The sequence below is a fragment of the Cygnus atratus genome, chromosome 4 (assembly GCF_013377495.2).
Source record: "Cygnus atratus isolate AKBS03 ecotype Queensland, Australia chromosome 4, CAtr_DNAZoo_HiC_assembly, whole genome shotgun sequence".
Lineage (NCBI taxonomy): Eukaryota > Metazoa > Chordata > Aves > Anseriformes > Anatidae > Cygnus > Cygnus atratus.
In genome coordinates, this window is record NC_066365.1 from 52274981 (window position 1) to 52297132 (window position 22152).

Here is a 22152-nt window from a genome sequence, read left to right on the forward strand (position 1 = left end):
AAAATATTATAAAGGCAGATGTGCAGTCAATGTAGCAGAAGAGTAACTGTCTATTAAACTACCTTGTTAAAAGGTACTCTCAAGAAGTGCATGACTGCTCACGAACTTCAAAACTGGAATATACCCAATGTGGAAAACCCCCCGTGCATTCAGACTAACCACTGACTTTCTTGTGCCCTTGTTAGGGAAACCCACCAAAAAATGCCATAGGTATTTACAGATGGAGCTGTCTGGGCATAGACCAGGCCTTGAACCATAACAGTTACCAGCCTGATCAGAAATTTCCATGCAATTTATAAAGCTATAATGTGTTCTCACTAGATTACTAGATTACTCATTGTTCTGTATAGAAAAAAGGAAGAATTCACACCCAAGTGGCTGATAATACCGTACGTTCAGTAGACAACAAATCTCTCTATAAAGACTGTAGAAACATACTCTTCAAGATTCACGATATGGTCATGTTTAGATGGCTCCAATGATCAAACCAGCAGAAGTATACTATAAACTGATTTTTATTGACTGAATTAGATAAACAGATTCATTTTTAAAAAATCATATTACAAACTGCTGCAGTACAATAAAATGGGGTTGCACATGTGGAGATGCCATTCTTAGCCTGCACAGCTCCTGCAGCGCTGCAGCCCATTCTCATTGCAAGCAGTACACTTGAGGGCTTTGAATGAGTCCGTAAAGCAGTTCCGAAACACAGACATCTTGCTCCCATGGCACACTGAACACGGAAGGAATCCAAAGCCCCCGCAAGAGAGGCACTCATGAGGGTGCTGGACTCTCTGCTCAAAGAAGAAAGAAAGATCACAATGTTACCTTCTCAACAGCTGTATCTCTAGGACAAAGAAGATTCCAGGACTGCTTCTCAGAAACACATTTTGGTTTCTGTCATGAGAAACATCCACTTCCCCATCCCAAGGTATACCACCACAGAAGACCCATACGTCTGCCTCTATACAGACCCACGTGCAATGGTTAGAGATGCTCACTGTGGGATCATCAGTCGCATTACACCTCAGAAGCCTGTGCTGATAGTTGTCAAAAAAGCTGGCTAAGTGATGGCTTGCTCTGATGTAGTCTTAGACCTAGATCAATTCTAATAGGTATTGCAATTGACTGATTCTGAACTCCAGGCAGTTTATGCTGATGTTATATTTTTCTATGTCATATGTTAAGATGTGAGGACTTTTATCATTTGCACATGCTCATGCTGAATATGTTGTTCCTATTACAGTTAGAGCTGATCATATCAAAAAAAAAAAAGCAATTCATAGCTTCTGACAAGGAGTGCTTTAGGAAATAAGTGATGTATTCAAATTCATGGGTGTAGAATGCTGAAGCTTTAAGTAGAAAAGAGAAAGATCATTAACATTCAGCAGTTATACCTGGAGAAAACTGCTGCAGACAAGACTTGGGCTCCCTCAATTTTCTTATTTCATGAGTAAAACAGTAGTTTTACTATACTTTGTGATGGATTAAAGATGATTGAGAACACAGGAAGAGATTTTGAAGACATTTTTAAGTTACAGTTACTGAAAATACTGCTAATTTATTTAGTGATTGCTTGAAAGTTCTGTACCAGATAAATGAAAAGTAGACCAGTACTTACCACAGCACAGATATTTAGGTTTAATATTGTACTGTTGAGTAAAGACTTTATAGATTTATTTATAAAGGAAGAAGAGTAATCCATAAAATTCCTGTTAGTGTTACTCTGAGGAATCATACACCACTGAAAATATTAGTCAAAAATTATTACCAAAGTATACTAAAATACATAGAACTAACATAGCCCTTTTTTTTAGCATCATTGAGAAAACTGAAGAGATTGCTGCAAAGCTAGTAAAAACAGCATTCATCTATTGACAATTTAGATGAACATACAAAAAATGTAGAGCATAAGATGAAAGGAAAGAGTCTTAGCTGACATAAGTCATTTCAGCTGCCTTGAAGTCCATGTCAGTTTGATGTAGCGGAAAATCTGACTCACAATCTACAAAAACTTATTTTCACATGGGTCTGATTAGGTGAAATGCAGATTTCAAAGTGCACAGTATGTCCCAGCAGGGTTCATGGTTTGTTGTACTGAGGCAGTCACAAAGGCATGATGCAACAGTCTTGCTGCTGCTGCCATGTTGGTGTATCTTTCTGTTCTGAATCTTTATTGTAATGTAGAAGTAGCTTCCTACTTATTTCACTTGTCAGTACTGTTGATACAACAGCATTTGGGCTGGTGCACAGCAGCTGCAGTGCAAATCTCTCTTAAGATGATAGATTTTTTCTTAACAGATTTGCAAAACACTTCCATCAATCTTTCTTGCCATATGCTTGATATGTTTGTCCATTAGCTTATCCTTATAGGTAAGCAGAAGACACAGCATGACTAACAGATTATGCGATATATACATCTGTAAAACAAAGATCAAATTTATATGGGAAATTTTATGAGGGACAAAACAACTAGAAATGCAGTATAATACTATCAGATTTTTTATTATTATTATTTATTTGTTTGTTTTGTACTGTAGCTCATAAATTTGCAATTCTTCTTCACTGGACATACAACTCCTTTTACTATTAACTTCTCCAGGGACAATGTTTAGAAGTATATAATGTAATATTTTTGTTCTCTTTTATCTCAGGAGTGCACGTGTCATTCATAATTTAAGAAGGAAGTTTACTTCATTGGACATTATTGTAATTAATCTCAACATTTTAAGATACTATTGTAATCATTAAATTCATTATTACTTCTTATGCTTATAAATAGCTACCTTTTCATGTAGAAAGCTAAGATAGCTAAGAAACAATGCACAGTTGTTTTAGCTTTTAGTCCCCATTTGACAGTCACCTGTCAGACAGCAGTAATGCTGAATGTATTCATCCTATGCATACATTTGTTTAATAGTTTCTGGTTAGCTATTTAATGTGGCCAGTAGACTCTTCTGTATTCTATACAGAACCACATACATTGAGTAATAAGACACGGAAAGCTTTTCTGAGTTAAAGAACAGGGCAGACAAATACAGAAGGTAACACCTGCACTGCGAAGGGACATTTATATCTCCAAAAAGATGAGGCAGTCCTCAATTTACTGGATAATGCCCAATCTACACCTGGAATAAAGCAGAGGTGAACATTCCTTGGTCAACCTGACCGTAACTTTTGAAGGAGTTTAGGAAAGAAACTGGCTATGAGAAATCATGCTTCCCCAAAAAGAGGATTCTCTTTTAGTGAAAAGCTCAACATAAGATTGTATACAAAGAGCTACTATGAAGGAATGTTAGGGAAGCATACGCTGTAGTTTGTTTAAACACAGGGAAAAAGAAACCTTTTAGATGTAATCTTGGGGATAAATCAACTAGATACAGCTTTCTTTTACTCCTTCATCATTGTCTTTAACAAATATCATATCCATGTTATCTATTTTTAATGTGGAAATTACATACTTCTTAAGTCTATGTGTTATCTTAATTTGTTTACAAGTGATTTCAAGACAACTAAATAATAACTCTAAATACATTTCTTCCCCACAGCTATCCATATAACCCAGACATTATGACTGATATCGCCACCAAAAGGAAGACAGGTAGTCCCTTGAGCAGCAGAAAAGTGATAACCAATAGAGATCCTAGCTTAGAGCAAAGCAGTTGGAGTAGTCTTACACTGAGACCGAGTGTCCTCAGGGAGAGTATATCAAATGTTCAAAACTAAAGACAAATAAGCCCCAAAGTACTTGAACTAACAAGGCAAAGCAAGAGCTGGAGAAAGGCATAATAATCTGTAATATGAGGTCTGTGTAATTTTGTGTAAATTGGTGTGACTGAAAGCTTCCAACTTTTGCCCAGATTTTCTAGATGTCCACTTTCAAGTCTAACCAGAATGCAGGAGATGTGCATGAACATCTCAGCATGTTCACTGTGGCACACAGAAAGTGGGTCAGCATCCACACAAGAGGCTTGGCTCCTCTGGGACATGGTGAAGATTAAATATCAAAGGTGTTGTCAAAAGTTATAGGAAAGTGAAAATTACCTGCCTTTCTTGCTGTGACAAATAAGAGAAAATATAGATAGGTGGACATTTGGGTTTCGTGTTATCACCGAGTTTTCTCAAACTTAATAGGCTGTGATACTGAGATATCATTTATTCAAAGAGCAAAAAACAAACCAGCATTTGGGATCATTATATAACAGAAGAAAGAATAACAGAAGAAAGAATAGAGGAGAAAGAATAAAGAATAGAAAAGAAAGAATAACGAATAGAATAAAGACAAATAAAAGAAGAATAAAGAGAATAAAGAGAAAGAATAAAGAAGAAAGAATAAAGAAGAAAGAATAACAAAAGAAAGAGAATCCATTCAGGAAAATGTTCTCAATTGCAAGTATTCAATGTATGTTCCCTATGATTATTTGCAGAAATAGTTACCTCAATTTTGGTTAAGAGATCCTGTAGTTCCCCAGATTCATTCATTAGCAAAATTTTCTCAGCACCCTATTAGTAAGAAGAAGAAAAAGGTCAGCCAGTTTAACATGAAAAGCCAAAGACGATTAGAAGATTTGGTCTTGAAAATTTAAACAGGCTGAGGACAAATTTGACTCACATTAAGCATTTTGTAATTAGGTCAACCTTAGGAAAGCTAGAAGGAAAGAAGAATCTAATCATTGTTATGGTAGAACTGTCTGAGGTTAGTTACCAAGTGTCATATTGCACTTCCCCTTCGTAAAAGGTGACATGGCTTGGAAATTCTGGTTGTGTTCACTTTATTTTACAGGGTGTGGTTCCTGACAGAATAAAAAATATGTCTAGCTACTATGTCAAAAATTATAATTATATAAATATAAAACACATCAGACACTGCAACTAAATGAGAGGAGGAAATTTTATTTCAAGTATTATAGCAGTTGAGCATTGAATTAAGATATAATATGCCTAATGTATAACAGAAGGAGAAAAAGAGTAATGAAAATACCATAACAACATTAAAGTCAGACACAACAATGAATAATAATAATTTCGTCTGAGTATATTAGGCCTCTGAGGGGTTCTGTGATCTGAACCAAGACAGCACTGAAGTAGTTCTTTTTTCCCTCTGAAAGTAAAGGCTGAGAGATTATTGCAGACGAAACAAAAATGTCAAAGATGATGTAAATCTCTTTTTCCCTTTTCTTTAATTAATTTAATTTCTCCTCCCTCTGCAATTAGAGGGACATATTTGAATGCTTACGCTTCAGTTATATAGCCAAATATACTGAGTACTAAATATTACTGAATACTTACAAACACTTTTAATCAGTTTAGAAGAAATTGACAAAAGGTAAGGAAACTGAGGCATACACAGAGGGAATTGCACAGTCATGAAGCCAGCTCACAGCAGAGCTCAGATAAGACCTATGTTCCCACCTCACTGTCTTGTGCTTACTCGCTACTGTGGGAAATTGGCCACAAGTGGTGGGTTCATGACATCTCATTGTCCCATTTTTCAGGTCTCTGAATGCCCAGACTGCTAAAATTCATCTTTTGTAGACCTCACATGAACTGGGAGGTGTGGTGGGATGCTAGAGGTGGAATGCTGGCAAACAACGAAGACTTACCATTACTATGAGCTCACCATGGTCATCTGCAGGGCCCTGAGGGGCTCTCACCTCTTGCTCCTCACCAGCACCATTCTCCCCATTACGTGGAGGTACAGGAAGGGATGCCGGGGAGCATATACGTCAGTAACGTATGTGCTAGTGTCGGACTAGTGCCTTGCTAGAGACTTCCCATGCTGCATCATCTTTCCAGTATCCCTTTTTTGTCTTGGAAAGCCATGGTCACAGACCAACCCCAGAGGGACTCAGGGACCCAACACACACACACAGCTAGTGTTCAGATGGAGCTTTTATCAAGGTGCACAGCAGGGAGAAGGGAAGAAGCCCACAGCTCTACTAATAGCTGAGCACAGGGTACAGAACCACTTCAGTATGTAATACAAAAATCAGCCAAGGGGCACAGAAATATTGCAAGGGATTTTGCATGACACCCTAGTGAGGTTGGTTTCCCTCTGCAAAGTCTTTTAGCTGTGGCTCTCTACAAAGAAAAACACTTTTGACTCTGTGTATGATGTTATACTAAATAGGTCCCTTGCTGACTTCTTTACCATGTTCACGTTTCTTATTCAGAGATGCTTGTAATCACAGCATTGCATTTCTGTTAAAAAGCAAGGTATTAATATTTTAGTGGATGTGAGTGCAACTTCTGCAGTGAATGCTACTCCTTCAGTGCTACACTTTCAAAGAGATTAAAAAAAAAAAAGTATTTGCAAGTTAATTATTTGTGTTTAATTTTGTGGAAGATGACAGGAGACTCAGATCTCAGATCAGCTAGCATTGCTTATGCTGAATCTTCCTCTATTGAAATCTATTATATATCATGGGCACAGTGTATACCAGCTTCAACATATCCATCACAGCCCTCTGAGTCCCCAGCAGAGAAGCTTTTAGCAGTCGACCAGCCTCCTTCACACTTGCCCTCTAATTTTTCTCTATTTTCACATAGAATGGGCAACAGGAGTGACTGGCACAACAAAGCAAGGGTTTGCCAAGAACCGCAGGGTATTAGCTCTGGGCTCGAATGCTCTGCAGTGGCTTAAGACAGAGCTTGCACTGCCTGTGCTAGGCAAAAAACTTTAAGTATTTGGAGCTTTATTGATGTAATTGTGGCACTGCAAATTCCCTAATCTGGACAAACCCTGATTTGCCCTCATTTAGACAGGGATCTGTTCTCCGTGGCAACAGCTGGCAAAAAGCATGCCTGTGACTTCTGGTCTGTGATACAATGGTACTGTACTGTAATGCTGACTGGCTTTTGCAGCCCTGTAATTAAAAATCTGACAGGTTTCCCATTACAGATTGATATTTCAAAGGATTTATATTTCAGATGACATTCATCAGCTAGCTGTGTTATTTCCAAAGTGGAAAGTCTTATTATTATAGCTTTAAAATTAAAAACCAAAGTTCTAAATGTCTATCAACATTTTTAAGTGTTTCAGTATGTCTTCTGTGATTAATGTCTGCCTCAAGTGAAATTTGAATAAAAGATATTTTGCAGAGGTTAATCTACTCTTTGGATCTGTGAATCTTAATTCTCAGTGCCTGCAATTAATACAGTAATGAAAGCACCTGTTAAATATTTCCAATAGTTGCTTTCTGACCAGAAAGTGACACCTTTCTTTTTATTCTTAGATTGTGCTCAGTCCACAATTACCCACAAAGGGATGTGAAACAGTTAAGAATCTGTCCCTCCAAACAAACATTTTGTTAACCAGGTAAAGGTTTGAAGCACCAGCCTGTTAATGCTTTATCTGCCAGCTTAAATAGTTAATAGCTCTTAAATATCTCACAGCCATGGTGCAGGAGAAGATTTCTTTTGAAAATCAAATGCTACAGACTTTGCTAAATAATTCAACAGGTTTTCTAAACTTTTTTTTTGCTTCAAAATATTTCCCAATTTTCCCTTGAGATATTTAGTAATTAGCATCATATTTCAGGCATGGTCCCACTATCTGCAGAACTAGGACAAGCCCAGTAAATTTCCTACTGCTCCAGCTCTGTCTTGTTATTGAACCAGCTTGTTGATAATCCATCATAAATGTAACCTGTTACCATTTTCGTGATGCAATTCCTCATCAAGGAATGCATGTAGATGTACGCATTTGTATGCAAATGTTCTGCATTTGGCTGTACTAGACTGCCTGCTGATTTGGGGAAACAGCCTCTCTTTTGCTTCATTCCCTACATTCAAAGAGAAATTAACACAGCACTGAAATGTTAAATGAGAGTGGGCTGGAAACCAACCTTGACCACCATGTGAGAGAATTGGGTTTGCAGGAAATAGACAAACCCAAGTATCTGTTGTGGACACGTACAGAATTTGATTAAACACCTGGAAATCTGCCAATAAACTGAGAAAAGTGTGACTGTAGCATAAGAAAAGTTAGATTTGATATGCAAAGAGCTATCAGATTTTGTATTAAGAGGACATGCAATTAAACCCTGCTGTTCCTGAAATGTTAAACTGCAAAACAGAGGAAGCAGATGAGTGAATGCAATAATTATATCATAACTTTATTGCCACAGAGCCATATTTACCCCATCAAGTGAAAGTCAGGAAAATGTGTTTACTCTAGCAAAACAATGAGGCAATTGAGAGCTACTAATCATAAATGACCACTGGAAAAAGGCAAAAAGGAAACTGCTAATATTTTCATAAAGAAATATACTTTACACAGGTATTTTCTAAAGTTAATTACGAAAATAGCTTTATCATTCTTAGTAAATGGTCATAACCAACGAGTCAAAATATTTTGACTGTAAAACTCACGCCATTGTAGAGTCATTACAGATGGGTAGACTAAGTAGGAAGTTGTTTCTTCATGAAAAAAATAAATGTACATATTTGAAAACGTTTTGAATAAGTTTGAAAGGAGGAATGTCTGACACCCCAGAGGGCTGTGCTGCCATTCAGAGGGACCTGGATAGGCTGCAGGGCTGGGCCAAGAGGAACCTCATGAAGTTCAACAAGGGCAAGTACAGGGTCTTGCACCTAGGGAGGAATAACCCCAAGCACCAGTACAGGCTGGGAGCTGGCTTGCTGGAGTGGAGCTCTGCAGAGAGGGACCTGGGAGTCCTGGGGGACAGCAGCCTGACCATGAGCCAGCAGTGTGCCCTTGTGGACAAGAAGGGCAACAGGATCCTGGGGTGCATTAGCAAAAGTGTTGCCAGCAGGTCAAGGCAGGTGATCCTCCCCCTCTACTCAGCCCTTATGAGGCCACACCTGGAGTATTGTGTGCAGTTCTGGGCTCCTCAGTACCAGAGGGACATGGAACTACTGGAGTGAGTCCAGAGGAGGGCTATGAAGATGATTAAAGGACTGGAGCACCTGTCGTACGAGGACAGGATGAGAGAACTGGGCCTGTTTAGCCTAGAAAAGAGAAGACTGAGGGGAGACCTCATCAATCTGCATAAATATATGAGGGGAGGGTGTCAAGCCTGTCTTTTTTCAGTTGTGCCCAGAGACAGGACAAGAGGCAATGGGCACAAACTGAAGCACAGGAGGTTCCAACTGAATATGAGGGCTCACTTCTTTACTGTGAGGGTGAGAGAGCATTGAGACAGGCTGCCCAGAGAGGTTGTGGAGTCTCCTTCTCTGGAGATATTCAAAACCCGCCTGGATTCCATCCTGTGCAATGTGCTCTAGGTGATCCTGCTCGGCAGGGGGGTTGGACTAGAGGATCTTCAGAGGTCCCTTCAAACCTCAGCCATTCTGTGATTCTGTGAAAGGCAGCTGAATACTGGAATTTGGTCATATGCTTAAAGTGAAAAATAAACAAATGTATTTTTAAAATATAATGCATTACGTATTAATATCTATAATGAGCTAATATGTATATTAGGGATGGCTCTGTCTTTTTAATGTGCATCCCTTTTCCAGTAAGGTGGGCTTTTAGATAACATAAAACTCTAGCGATCCTGGGTTCCTTTGTATGAGTAAGAGAATGCTCCTTTTTTTTTTTTTTTTCCTGCATTGCATTCTGCTTTCTGCTTTCTGGAAATTATTTTATATTCTGCTTTGGCGCCCCAGCAGATGGCATAATTCCATTTCAGATGGAGAGATGGAGACAGCCTCAGGTGAAACTGGGGGGAGGGGTGGTGGTGGGGAATCAGATGGTAAGTAGCATGTTGCAGAAAGAACCTGCAATTTCCTGAAAGACTGATATTTAGACAGCATGTGTCAAAAAATACAATGATTCAATCCTGAAAGAAATGAGAAGATTAAAAAACCTGCTGTGCTGCAGCACACAGGACTTTACTTGACAGGGACTAAATATGATTTTTCTATTGCTTCTGCCCAAGTAGCTGATTTGTCTCATTCCCCCTGTGTAGGCAATGATAAATTCCACAGTATTGTGAAGATTTATCCACACAGCTTGCAGTACTCTAGCAACCCTGTCAGGATTTCTGAGCAGCTCAAATACCGTGTACTATGTCACATGCACATATGCTGTGTTCTGGTGCTTTTGTTACATTTATCTCATTAAAAATAATCTTGTCCCTTTTCAAAACTCTTCATATTTTAATTAGGGTGTTTTTTTATCCTATGACTCATTGAAAGGTGCCTGGCTCAATATAGATTCTCTTTTGTGTTGCTACATGCAATCTCCTTTAGGGAGGGATTTGCCAGGAAATAAATATTCAAAATTAAAAAGAGAGAGCAAGAGAGAGAGAAAATATTGCATGATTAATTTACTGACACACCAGGCTTCTGGATTTCTGTTTTACATTTGCATATCAGAATATAATTATCATAAAAGCCATTACAGAAATGTCCACTGTTACCAACGAGACCAAATTCCATGTGAGTTCTCGATCACATTTTGCTGAAACACAAGCCCAGTGCAGGAGGCAGCCAACAGGCTGCCCTGTGAGTCCCTGACAAGTTGTCTTCTTAAGGTGTCACATCCAGGAGGCATTGAAATAGCTGAGGAGTGATTGCTTCATGGCCAGATCCTGAAAGACTGGTAAAACTTTTGTAACCTTCCTGATATGTAAACTGCCCTCCAACTTATTGCTCTTCCTCAGTGATTTGATTTTGGCCTATTTTGTTTTTTACCAGATCAACAGGTACTTTTTCTTGTCTTAAATAATATGAATGGAGTTTCCATGCTGTAATAAATGTGTGTAGACCAGAACACTAAATTCTTTCTTCTTTTTACCTACTGGTGTCAGCAGGTAGTTTGACAGTTTGATATCTCTCCCACATTTATCTAGCTTCCTAATTCACTTTCCTTCCTTTCTATATGTCTGTTAAATATCTCATAAAATAATTAAATAGTTTTAATAAAATTGTATTGCTTGTTACACTGTTGCTCATCTGTTAAAGACAAGTTTCCCATGATCTTCTAAAAAAGAAGCAGCAGTGAATTTATGGGCCATCCATCACACCAAAGTGACTATAATTGGGCATCAGCTAGAGCTTAGCAAATAATTTATTCAATATATTTCAGTATTTTACCTGATTTGCTTTGACAAATTGATCACAGTGAGATTTTCTTGGACTTGGTCATAACTCATTGTGTTGTTATTTTTTATTATTATTATTATTAATATGACAGTTAGGTAAGCAAATCTTAGTCTGAATCCTGGTGAATTTCAAGCTTTTCTTCTAAGAAGGACTTCTGTTGTTGGCTGGTTGGAGAGCTCTCTGTCTCAGGAATTTGATAAAAGCAGTCTCTACTGTGAACTAAATTTCTCTGTCTGCTAATACCCTGCGCATGGTCCATTTTGCAAGTACTAGTGTTGTCTGGTGAAGTGGACTGCTCAGAGAAACCAGCCTTAAGCATAGCATTAAGAGTTTGGCAGAGTCCTGCCAGTGCCACGAAAGGAAGGGAAGAATGCGTGCTTGAGCATTTTTGCAGCCCCAGCACCAATTGTATGCTGTTTTTTGATTGCATTTTATTCCATTACTTAAATCTTTTATAAAAATGAAAGCATTGGGCAATACCAACAAAATAACCCTGCTGTGTTTAAATACAGTTTGCCTCCACAAATCATGATCTTGCAGTTGGTGTTAATTGCTAGTTCTTCACCACTTGAGACAAATACCTTTTCTGAGCTCCCAACCTATTTTGTTGGTTGCTTTCCAGATTTTTTTGCTTTTAAACTCTGATTTTTCAGTTTATGAAAGAAACATTTCTAAAGAACAGGTTATCCCTAATACAAAGGTGCAGTTTTAGACACAAAGTACCAACGTACAAATTTCAGTTATAGTTTTCTACTTGGAGTTATGTCTCACAACAGAGCAGAGTTAGGCTGTTTTTATTGCTAGATTTTAAGTATTAACCATTCTGTACCTAAAACCCATTGATTATAGTTGCTTGATACAGACTACATTATATAAAATTCAGTGCATGTTTAAGCTCTTAAGCTCCAAGCTGTTAGACATTCTCATATTCAACAGTTATTTCTAAATGACAGGTATGTTTTCTGTGTTAATTTTCCTGGGTCAATAATATACCCAAGTTTTCATGAGGAAAAAAAAATCTATTTCTCTAGATTTCCATGGTTTCAACTACAAAGATGAACTCTTTTCTTAGAAACACAGCATCACTTAGATTGCATTACTTCATCTTACTCCCCTCCTGAAAGCCTCTCCCCAGCTCTTTTGTGTCTTTACATCAAACCTGCCAGTGTGGATGGGTACAACACATCCCACAAAGGGGCCTCTGTCTTTGTTCCCATCACTCCAGCATTGCAAACAATTTCATAAAAACATAATAACTTTCTTCTATTCTTACAGACTTCATAGTCTCATGTTTTACTTACCCCAAGGTAATGGCCATCAATAAACACAACAGGGAGGGAGGGAACTTCACACACCCTCCTGCATCTCTCATCTAGTTCTTTTCCGTAATCACTGTTGAGAGCAATATTTTTTTCTTCAAATTTAACTCTGTGGTTTTGAAAGATCTTTCTAACCAGTTCACATCTTTCAAAGGTGGTTCTCACCACACGAAGACTGGTTGTATAAATTATTATACGGCCAAATTCTGGCACTGATGACACCTGGAAAAGAAAAAAAATAAGTTCCAATTGCAGTATATGATGTGTTAACAGTTTATTTTTTTTCTGGCTGCTGTAATAACATCCAAATATTGAACAATTTCATTAAAAATATTGTTTAAGCAAAAAAGAGAAACACAATCTTTTCTGTACTTTTTTGAAATGTAAAGATGGAGTGTGAGGAACTGTTTGTAATCACCACCTTAAGGCAATTTAAACTGCTTATCAAAGTAAGGTGCAACTTTACTTCTTTTGGAAAGCTTTGGAGATAGTTAATCAAGCACAACATTTTCAAGAAACAGACATATTTTAGAACTGGTGGGCTTCCAAATTTGAATAAGTCATTACTCTTTTGTTGTTGTAGTGGACACAGATTCACCAACCTTCCCCAAGCCGTAAGACACAATGCTTTGGGTTAAACCCATTTCATTTGCAAAAGCACAAATTCTACAAAGAAACAATAGAAACTTGAATGCAGGGCTCCCCACTGTTTTTAAAACTGCCTGATTCTGTTACAACAGTGACTCCTGTTTGTTTATACAAACACAGTCTGGTAGTATCCAGATGAAGTCCAGACTTGATAGCTAAGGTGTTAACAGCCTCCTTTCAGCAAGGACAAGAGCTAAAGCTAAAAGCTCCATCACATCCATGAACCAACACTGACATAGAATATTTTATCTCCATGCTGAGCTAGATCATGATTGGAGAGGGGACAGATTTATCACTAATTTTTTAGTGGGGACCCAAGTTATATCATTCTAAAATCCAGCCAACATTAAAAAGTACATTTTGTGTGTATTCAGTCTCCAAATCAAAGCCCACTGTAGTTAGGGGACACAGTTCCATTGGCTGTAATAAGTTACAATGCAGGCCAATTCTTCATAGGTATAAGTTTATACCTCATATTTCATTTCTATGATGAAGAAAACTATGGAATGTAAATACTACAGGGGTTATTTTGTCCAAGAGAGACTAGTACATTTTAAAAAAGCCTGAGAATCTTTGCTCTAATCAAAGACACTCTGTACCAATAAAGAGCTAAAATCCTTGCTTTTCTAAAAGTTAGTAAGACATTTCCAAGGTTTTTGAGTTATCTATAGTATATTGCAAAGGAAATTTCATTATTTCAGTGCTATTCCAGGAGTAAAACCACAAGTCAGAAAATAATAAGTAAATATACCTATAATGCACTGTAGCAATCTATGCAAAGCAAAGCTTGATGGGTGTATGGATACTTTTGAACTATGTCATGCAATAATTGTAAAGACAAAACCGTGTGGAAGCCATTGGAGATTTTGTCAAATAATGAGGTCATGATTTATCTTACTATTTAAATTGAAGAAAAATGTCTCTTTAAAAACATATTCTATTTAAAAAGATGTCTACATGGTTCAATGTACAGCAAAGAATTCTCAGAAGAACATGTGAGTTTTACAGATCACTTACAGACTGCGGGAAGTTTAATTGCAGATATATGTAATTTACCTATTTTCCATCTCCCATCCTAGGAAAGAAGCATGTTGTCATATGTCAGTATTTATTTCTCTTTGAATAGAATTCAGAACTTTCATTTTAGGGGAAAAAATATATATATATATAAATAATGTTACAGAAAGAGAGCTACTTTTCTCTAGTCTTTTTTTCTGGGCTGAAAATCTGTTATATCTCTACTGCAAATTGACTCTTCTCCAGAATATTATTCACACATCCCTAGTGAAAGGATTAGCTTGTCCTCTGCTTAAAAGACAAGTAATCTACGTAGACACTGCCAAATATTGTAGTAACTGTGCATGGAAGGAAGATGAGTTCATCCTTTGCAGAAGTAACCAAGAGGAGGTCTTAAAATATTCTTTCACAACATAATTTCCCATACTCATTGTTTTCTCCTCTTTGGAGTGAAAATACATTTTGAAGTGGAAAACCATTCAACAGGATGGAAATTCGTGTTGCTTCATAGCTCTAATCTTTAATGCTGTTTGTTCCCAGACAGCAGGGGCTGGCAGGAGAGATACAGACAGTCATTATCTAGTGAAGCATCAGGGCTGTGGTGTCCCTGTAGCATACAAATAAGCAGCTGAAGACATGGAAAAATGGAAAGTTTTAAAGTAATCTGGAAAGATATCAAGTGGAAGGTGTGTACACAGAGTCACTTTTACGCTTATTCCTTTATTTTTTCCCTGTTGTGACAGTGAAGAAAAGCTCTTGTTTGCTCTGCAAAGAAATATCAAGGGCATTGATTAAATAATTATTTAGGGAAATTTTATTAAATGCCTTGCTTTCTGTGCTAAAGACGCACATAATTTATCCTTGGCAGGACTTTATCATACCAGAGAAAATCCTTCCTCTCACCTGTCCTGAACCACACTGGTAATTAAAAAAAAAAAATATAAAAATATAAAAAATTGAGAGATTTACATGTGTTTATTTGTTTTAGTTTTTTTTTTCCTTAATGAGAATCTATGTTAATTCCTATTTTTCTATCCAATTCACCAACTACAGCCTGTAATATTTAGTTGCTAGAATATGCTTTTGAAATAAGTCAGCAGAATAATGTTTGAACACTCTGCTTTTCCTTCCTAGGCTGGAACTGTTGAAAAAACATAATAAATGGCAAGCAATGTAAGCAAATGAATAGAAAGACATTTTTGAAAATGAATATTTACAATTTAATGTAACAAACTTCAAATTAAATTCATCTTGTATGACTCATACTTGCATAGAAAATTTTAGCTGAAGATAAAGAGAAGGTAGTTCTTGGGTTAATGGGCATGACAAAACTTTGCTTAGGTTGTGGAAGTTCAAAAAATGTACAAACCAAAAGATCTGGAGTGACTTACATTGACCATTTTCTTGTACTTAACTGGGATTCTCATTGAAACCTGAAGTTTATGAAAATCATTTGGCCAGAGGCAGCAACTTTTTGTGTCAGATTCAGAAAGTATCTTGCACATGGGCCAAGAGTGTGTTTCAAAGAAGTTGTCCATAGAGAAAGACTGTCAAGGAAGAGATTTAAGGCTGCAGAGGGAAATAAGCTTGCTTTAGCTTCAATGCTCTGCATCATTTACAGCTCACAAGTTAATAGCATCGTGCTACCAACATCCAAAGAAGCATCCAAAGGCACTGGATGTTTTATTGCGTCAATCTGAACAGCTTAAATTTTGCTTGGGACCAGCTAGTAGACAGCAACAGCAGCAGCATAACCTACATGACTTCATGACACTGATGCCACTCAGTGATTCAGGAACAGCTGCCTTTTTTTTTTTCCTCTTTTTTTTCTCTTTTTTTTCTCTTTTTTATTTTTTCTCTTTTCTTCTCTTTTTTTTTCTTAAAACAAAACACAGAGCAAAAAGAAGGGATGAAGGAGACTGAAAAAGAGATGAAAAGACAGAAATAACCAAAAAGAGATAATAAAGCAAAAACCAAATTGTGGGGTACCAACAAATTTAGAGCAGTACAAACTAAATGTAGAGATCATAATGCAAGAAATATGATATAAAAGACAGACAGTGAGACAAAATGTAGTAAACAATAAAACAAAGACAAGGTCACTAATATATGACATTCTGAAGCTTTTTTTAAAAAAGAAATCCTGGTAGCTAATGAAAGTACTCAACAGCAAATATATTATGGAATAGACAAATATACAAATCTCCAAGTTGTTTCAACACTTTTTTTGTTTTTGTTTTGTTTTTTTGCCTTTTTTTTAAGCAAGGCATGTTGCTGGAGCTGCACAAATGTCATGAAATATTTGGGAATCACACTCAAAGTGTATTTGAGAATTTACCTTTTCTGTACAACAGCTGCCACAACAATAATAACAGACTTCTCAGTAGCTCTGAAAATATTGTGTAACAGCCAGGCGTTTCCATGGTACTTCTGAAAGCTGTTTAAATTCATACACTGTAAAACTCCCGTAGATGTCTCTGGGCTCAGATCTGCCCCAATGTATCTTAACCCTAGCTTCAAAATCCCATTGCAACTGAAGTAGCAGCAAAAAAGTCCGTGTTCCTCTGCTAATCATGTATCTATGCTGACCCTGACCAATCCTCCAGTCTGCGTAGATAACACAATCCTATTTGTGAGGGAAAATCATAAAATGAATTATGGAATAATAATACTGGATTGTTTCTTCAACATGTTTGTCATGAATTGCTTTCCCAAGGCTATAGATTTTAATATCTTTTATGACATTTTTATGTCTGCCTTGTTGACTTTGAGTGGTTCTTTGGACCAAAACTCGTATCATGGATATTTTTGCAGCACAGTTGGGATCTGGCCAAATTCAGAGCAGAGGAAGTGGTCCAAGCTGACGTTTTTCTACTTGTGTAAGGACCACTGGTGCACCTTGGGGTTGTTCATAAAGCAGTTGTAATTTTTTTTTTTTCTGAAAGCCTTTGTATATGACCATGTCTGCAAGCAAGTAAATAGACAAGCCTAGCAGGGAGAGGAATATCCATGTTGTTAGCTTCATTTCTACTTGCTTGCAAAGGAAAACTGTGACAGCAACACTTTGAAAGTCATCAGGAGATGTTTGGTTTTTTTTTCTAATCTTCCCTCTGGACAGAAGTATGAATGCATGTTTTAATCTCATTGGTGTGAAAAGAATATCTATTTATATTCATACTCATATATAATTTACTTCAATTGTGGTGTCACCTGCAAATTTGCACTTTTAAAGTACTTGTTTCCAATAACAAAAAAAAAAAACAAACAAGCAACAAAAAAACAGCTCTATATTTTACTTTATATAAGCAACTCTATTTTAGTAAAAACTGAAATCTTTTAGTAAAAACAGAATCTTTTTCTGCTAAGATTAATGAGCTTGTATAATACTTTGCCAAAAGTAAAAGCCCAAATTTTAATGCCAGCTTTTATCACATAAGAGATTTTAGAAGGTTTTTACTATGTTCAGGTATAACATCCAACTAATCTTATTCATGCAATAGTGAATTGCTTCATTGACCTAAATCAATGGCTGATATGCCCTTCTCTGTCTCAGAATATCGTCTTTCAACATCTCAGTGTTCTACTGAAATATGCACCTCTTGGTTTTGCAATTAGATGCTATCAGACCAGCAAAGTATCTCCTATCCATTAAGTCGGCTGAAGAAGGAATCTAAAGTGCATTACAAACCCTGCACCAAGAGATGCTTCAGTGAGTAAATGCAACATTCATGATCTAAAGAAAATGTTGCGCAAGAAAAAAGATGTATATATAGATATATGTATGCATGAATGCATGCGCGCATATATATATATTCATACATGTTTGCATATCTACAAGTTTTAAATCAAGCCGTTCAGTTCAAAACTGGTATTGCATAACTTAGGGCTTGAATCAGTATCAATAATTGGCAAGAAGAGTTGTGGTCTAACAGTAGTTTTCTAATTATGATTTGTTTTGAATTTTTTATTTTACACTCAGAAGGGAAGGCAGCTATGAATGACTGTTGAAGAAATTCTGCAGAAAAAAAAAATTAATAAACATTTAATTTCTGCAAGACTGAAAAGTTTGTACTGTCTTTTGACTTTTAAAAGGCTTCCAAAATCCATACTAAATGTGTACTAAAACAAATGTATTCTTTCTGAAAAGTTAACGTAAAAAACAATCACCAAAATGTTTTTATTTTTTTACATGACATTTCCTCAGAACATACATATTTTCCAAAATGCATAGTATTTAATGAAAGACACCAAGACACTCTTTAGATGAAAATGTGTAACATTCTTTGAAAGAGATGGCTGGAGACTGAAGGTCTGTGGTCTAGCGAAAACTCTACAGCATTATACAGTGCTAATAGAGTTGTGAACTAGTCCCTTTGGTCTGTCATTGTTGGTTGTCTATTTCAAACTAAAGATTTAATGGCATTTTTCAGAAAGCATTGATTCCCAGGCCAGAAGACCTCTTGCAATGAATGGATGTCATGTTCCAAAGTAACATATTTTTCCTTGGCAGGTAAGGTCTGTTTACGCATACCAAAGGAATTGCAAACAGCCACGGTGTGAAGTCTCAGTACAAAATCACATTCTGTTCCATTTCACTGTTTGTAGTTCAAACTCTCCATAGGCTCACGCAGCAAAAGCACAGTGTTCACTTATTTTTTAATTTAAGCACTCTCTAAAGTGCTCTACTACGTTAAGGCTGTTAGTTCTGTTTACATTGTCTTCAAGGACCTGGCACTATGTCAACATTTGGGAAAATTCAGAACTTGAACTTTATTAAATACAAGAATCTGTGCATTTTAGTAGTGCACTGTAAAATAAAGACTAATTTTCTGCAACATAGCAGGTCATATACTCGAGTCAAACCATGTCCTGACCTTCTCTTAAAAGTATCACTTTGATAACACTACACTTTTTCTTATCCAGTTTGGTATTTGCAGGGACCATAACTGTAGGACTTGGAGTCTGTGACCCCCTGTCATTGCGACAGTGAAATTGTATCACCAGTTATCATACTCATAACCATCAGTAAGCTGGTAAGATGTATCAATACCAATTTACAAATGAGAGCATCAAGAGCTGCACCCCTACACTAGGTAGACGGAGAGACTGGAACAGTCTCAAACACAGACAGTGGTTTTGTTATGTTCAAGAAAGTGGTTCAGTCACTGTTTTTTTTCAGATTTCAAAATAGCACAAGTACTTGTGTGCCTCTTGTCTGCCTACTTTCTGGCACTCTCCTCCTCCACAAACAGCAGCCCTAGGAATATACCCATTTCCAAAAGCGGTACAGGAGAACCTGTTCTTCTGCTTGATTGAATGTTCCAACACAGGGCATGAAGCATCTAATTTTTTCTGTTTCAGTTTCATAGGGCTAGTTAATTCTGAGGAGCTGGTCACAGTTACAGAGAAAGGCTGAGATCCAGCAGGAAACTGAATTGTTTGATCTTCTAGCTCCTGGGCAATTCTTGTCTCTCTTGCCTATACATACGCCATATAGTGCAGACTGTAAAACAGCAGATTTTTACCTCCCTAAAGCTGGCATCTTCAAAATTGCTCATCAACAGCAATATAAAATAGATATAGGATTTCATTATGCTTAAGGCATATGTATAGTTTCTTTATATATGTCTGTAATTCATTTTTACTTCTCAGATCATATATCAATGTTGGGAATATCAGATGAAAATAACAGAAGTAGTAATAATGTTACATGTGATTTTTATATAGTTCCTTTCTTCCAAAAGAATCCCAAGCCATTTTATGGAAAACAAAAATAGCTTATAACATTATTCTCAGCATTCAGGTCAGTTGACTGAGTACTCGGAAAACAAAAGGAGGCCTGTCCAACCTCTCACACCGTGTATATGTGTGTTGTGACCCTTTCTGTTCCTCAAATAACACAACATAACATAGCATTTTTTTCTGCCCCTGTAGGCTTTCCCACATACCCTCCAGAACAGACTGCTGTGCAGGAGGTGTCAAAGAGTTTTCACTTCAAACCAGAAAAAATAGTTGCAATAACATAGCAATGGAGTACAGGGTGCAACCCTGCTTCTCCCAGCTCTTTGTAATGCTTCAGCTATTCATTAAGTTCATTAAGGGTTCATGAAGGGTTCATGAAGTACAAAGACTACATTTGAGCTCACCTCCCAATAGTTCCTGTTACCATTCTTCCTGCACGCACTCATACAGCCTGCTCTCAGGTGACCCCACTCCAGCTAAGAGAACATCTCCCTCAGGTTTGTGGTTTCTAATAGACCCTGATGCCTCTGCTTGCATGTACTTTCTAAAGCCAAAGCTGCCTGCTACCAGCGTTGCACTGACTCTGGGTTAAAAAATAAAAATAAATAAAAATAAAAGTTATTTGATTTACTTAAGGAAGTCAGCCAGTGCAAAATTTAATAGAGTGTTCAAATTTGTAGGAAAAAAAAAAAAAAAGAGCAGTATCTGTCCATGCCTAATTGGATGTTATTTAGCATGTTTTGGGATGCCTATCAGTATTTTCTTATTAGTGTATTTATTTCTTTTTGCATATGATAGGAATAAATGAGGCTTTTGAAAATCAGAAGCAAAAATTAATTCCTGTAAGTAATTCTAATCTATCCTGAAATTCTCCCTGGAAGAAACCACACTGCGACATAATGCTTTTTTTCCTCTTTTGCTCACTCACTCTTTACTTCTCTCTCTTCATGCTTACCAACTTGACATCTCCAAGAAATCCTTCCAGAGGAAAAGGGAGAGAATTTCTGGGAAGTCTCTCTTGGAAATGTTGAATGCTTTTGCAAGAAAAGAGAAGGATTTCATTGTTGCAGTTTCAATGTCCACAAATATTGAAAGGGAAGAAGCAAAAGAAGCCAAAAATAGTTTTGCCCTCAGTAGTTTACACAAGGCACTAGAAGTTGTTTGGAAAAGGTTCTTCAGTAGCAGTGTCCAACGATAATCTAACATCATGCAGTGCTTTGAAATATTCTTGGTTTTGGTGAAAGAGGCCTGAAGACAGACAAATTTTACCTAGATTGTCTTGTAACATCTACTTTTAGGTAGTCTGGGGTATAGGATGGGTTAGGACAGGTAATAGTTTAGCTGTTTACACTAGATGAGTGTTTCTATCTTCTGTACCTTACAGATCTCATCAGCCTGGTAGATCTCATCTTTCTTTTTCTTTCCAAAGGAAAGACAGTGACTTGAAAGAAATGTTAAGGTACCTTTTATCCACAGAGTATCTTATGCTCTATATTCAGCACAGTCATTTATTTAATAGCTGATGACATATAAAGAAATCTAAGCATTTAGAGGATCAAATCACATCTCAAAAAACATCTGTCATATTCTCTTTTTTTTTTTTTGAGCAGGCAATTTCATTTATTCTTCAAAAATAATGGAAGAAATTATTACTGCAAGTAATAATGACCAAAATATAGTCCTAAAAGCTACAGATATTAAGAAATTGCCAAAATGTTGCTCATAAATGAAATATAATTGCTATTGTTAATTTGAAAAATGCTATCATACAGTCCTTAAAATGTAGTTAAAATCATTCTCAGTTAATGTAGTAAACATTGAAAAAAAAAAAAAAAACCCTAATGGACATTTATTAAATGATTTTACTTCATTCTTTTTCAATAATTAATTATATATATATATATAAGCTGTTACAGAGATCTCTGTGGTTCAGTTTGCTAGCATCTTCTTCTCCACTCATCAACACAATAAAGACACCAAGAAAAATACAGTGTTAAGGATGCACAAGACAAATAACAATAAAGTATTAGAGCTAGACAAATTGTCCCACAAGTAATCTTGTTACAGCTGGCCTGTACTGATGTTAGACTGCTAATAATTTTGAAACTTCCGCTGCTAGTACAAAGGAAGTCCACTGCATCCACAGTGGAAACATCTGGCACTTAATTCCAGACAATGCAATTCTGTTAAGTTACAACACTATCTGTTAAGATACAGCAATATCCACAGAACTTAATTTCAGAAAATTGTTATCAACCAATACTATCACCATACAAAAATAATGTTTATTTATAGCCAAGAACTTCTACTGCAATTTTAAGTCAGTAGCCAGGTAATATCCAAACCAAGTTTC

At 36.7% G+C, this 22152-nt stretch overlaps 1 protein-coding gene across 1 annotated transcript in view; it reads right to left on the reverse strand.

Moving 5' to 3' along the window:
- Positions 1-614: 614 nt before the first annotated feature.
- Positions 615-22152, reverse strand: part of GRXCR1 (glutaredoxin and cysteine rich domain containing 1) — a 39327-nt gene continuing 17789 nt past the window's right edge. The window contains exons 2-4 of the mRNA XM_035552704.1: positions 12375-12614; positions 4438-4503; positions 615-794 (exon numbers count right to left, since the gene is read on the reverse strand). Coding sequence (XP_035408597.1) covers positions 615-794; positions 4438-4503; positions 12375-12614 — 486 coding nt within the window. The remainder of the gene's footprint in view (positions 795-4437; positions 4504-12374; positions 12615-22152) is intronic.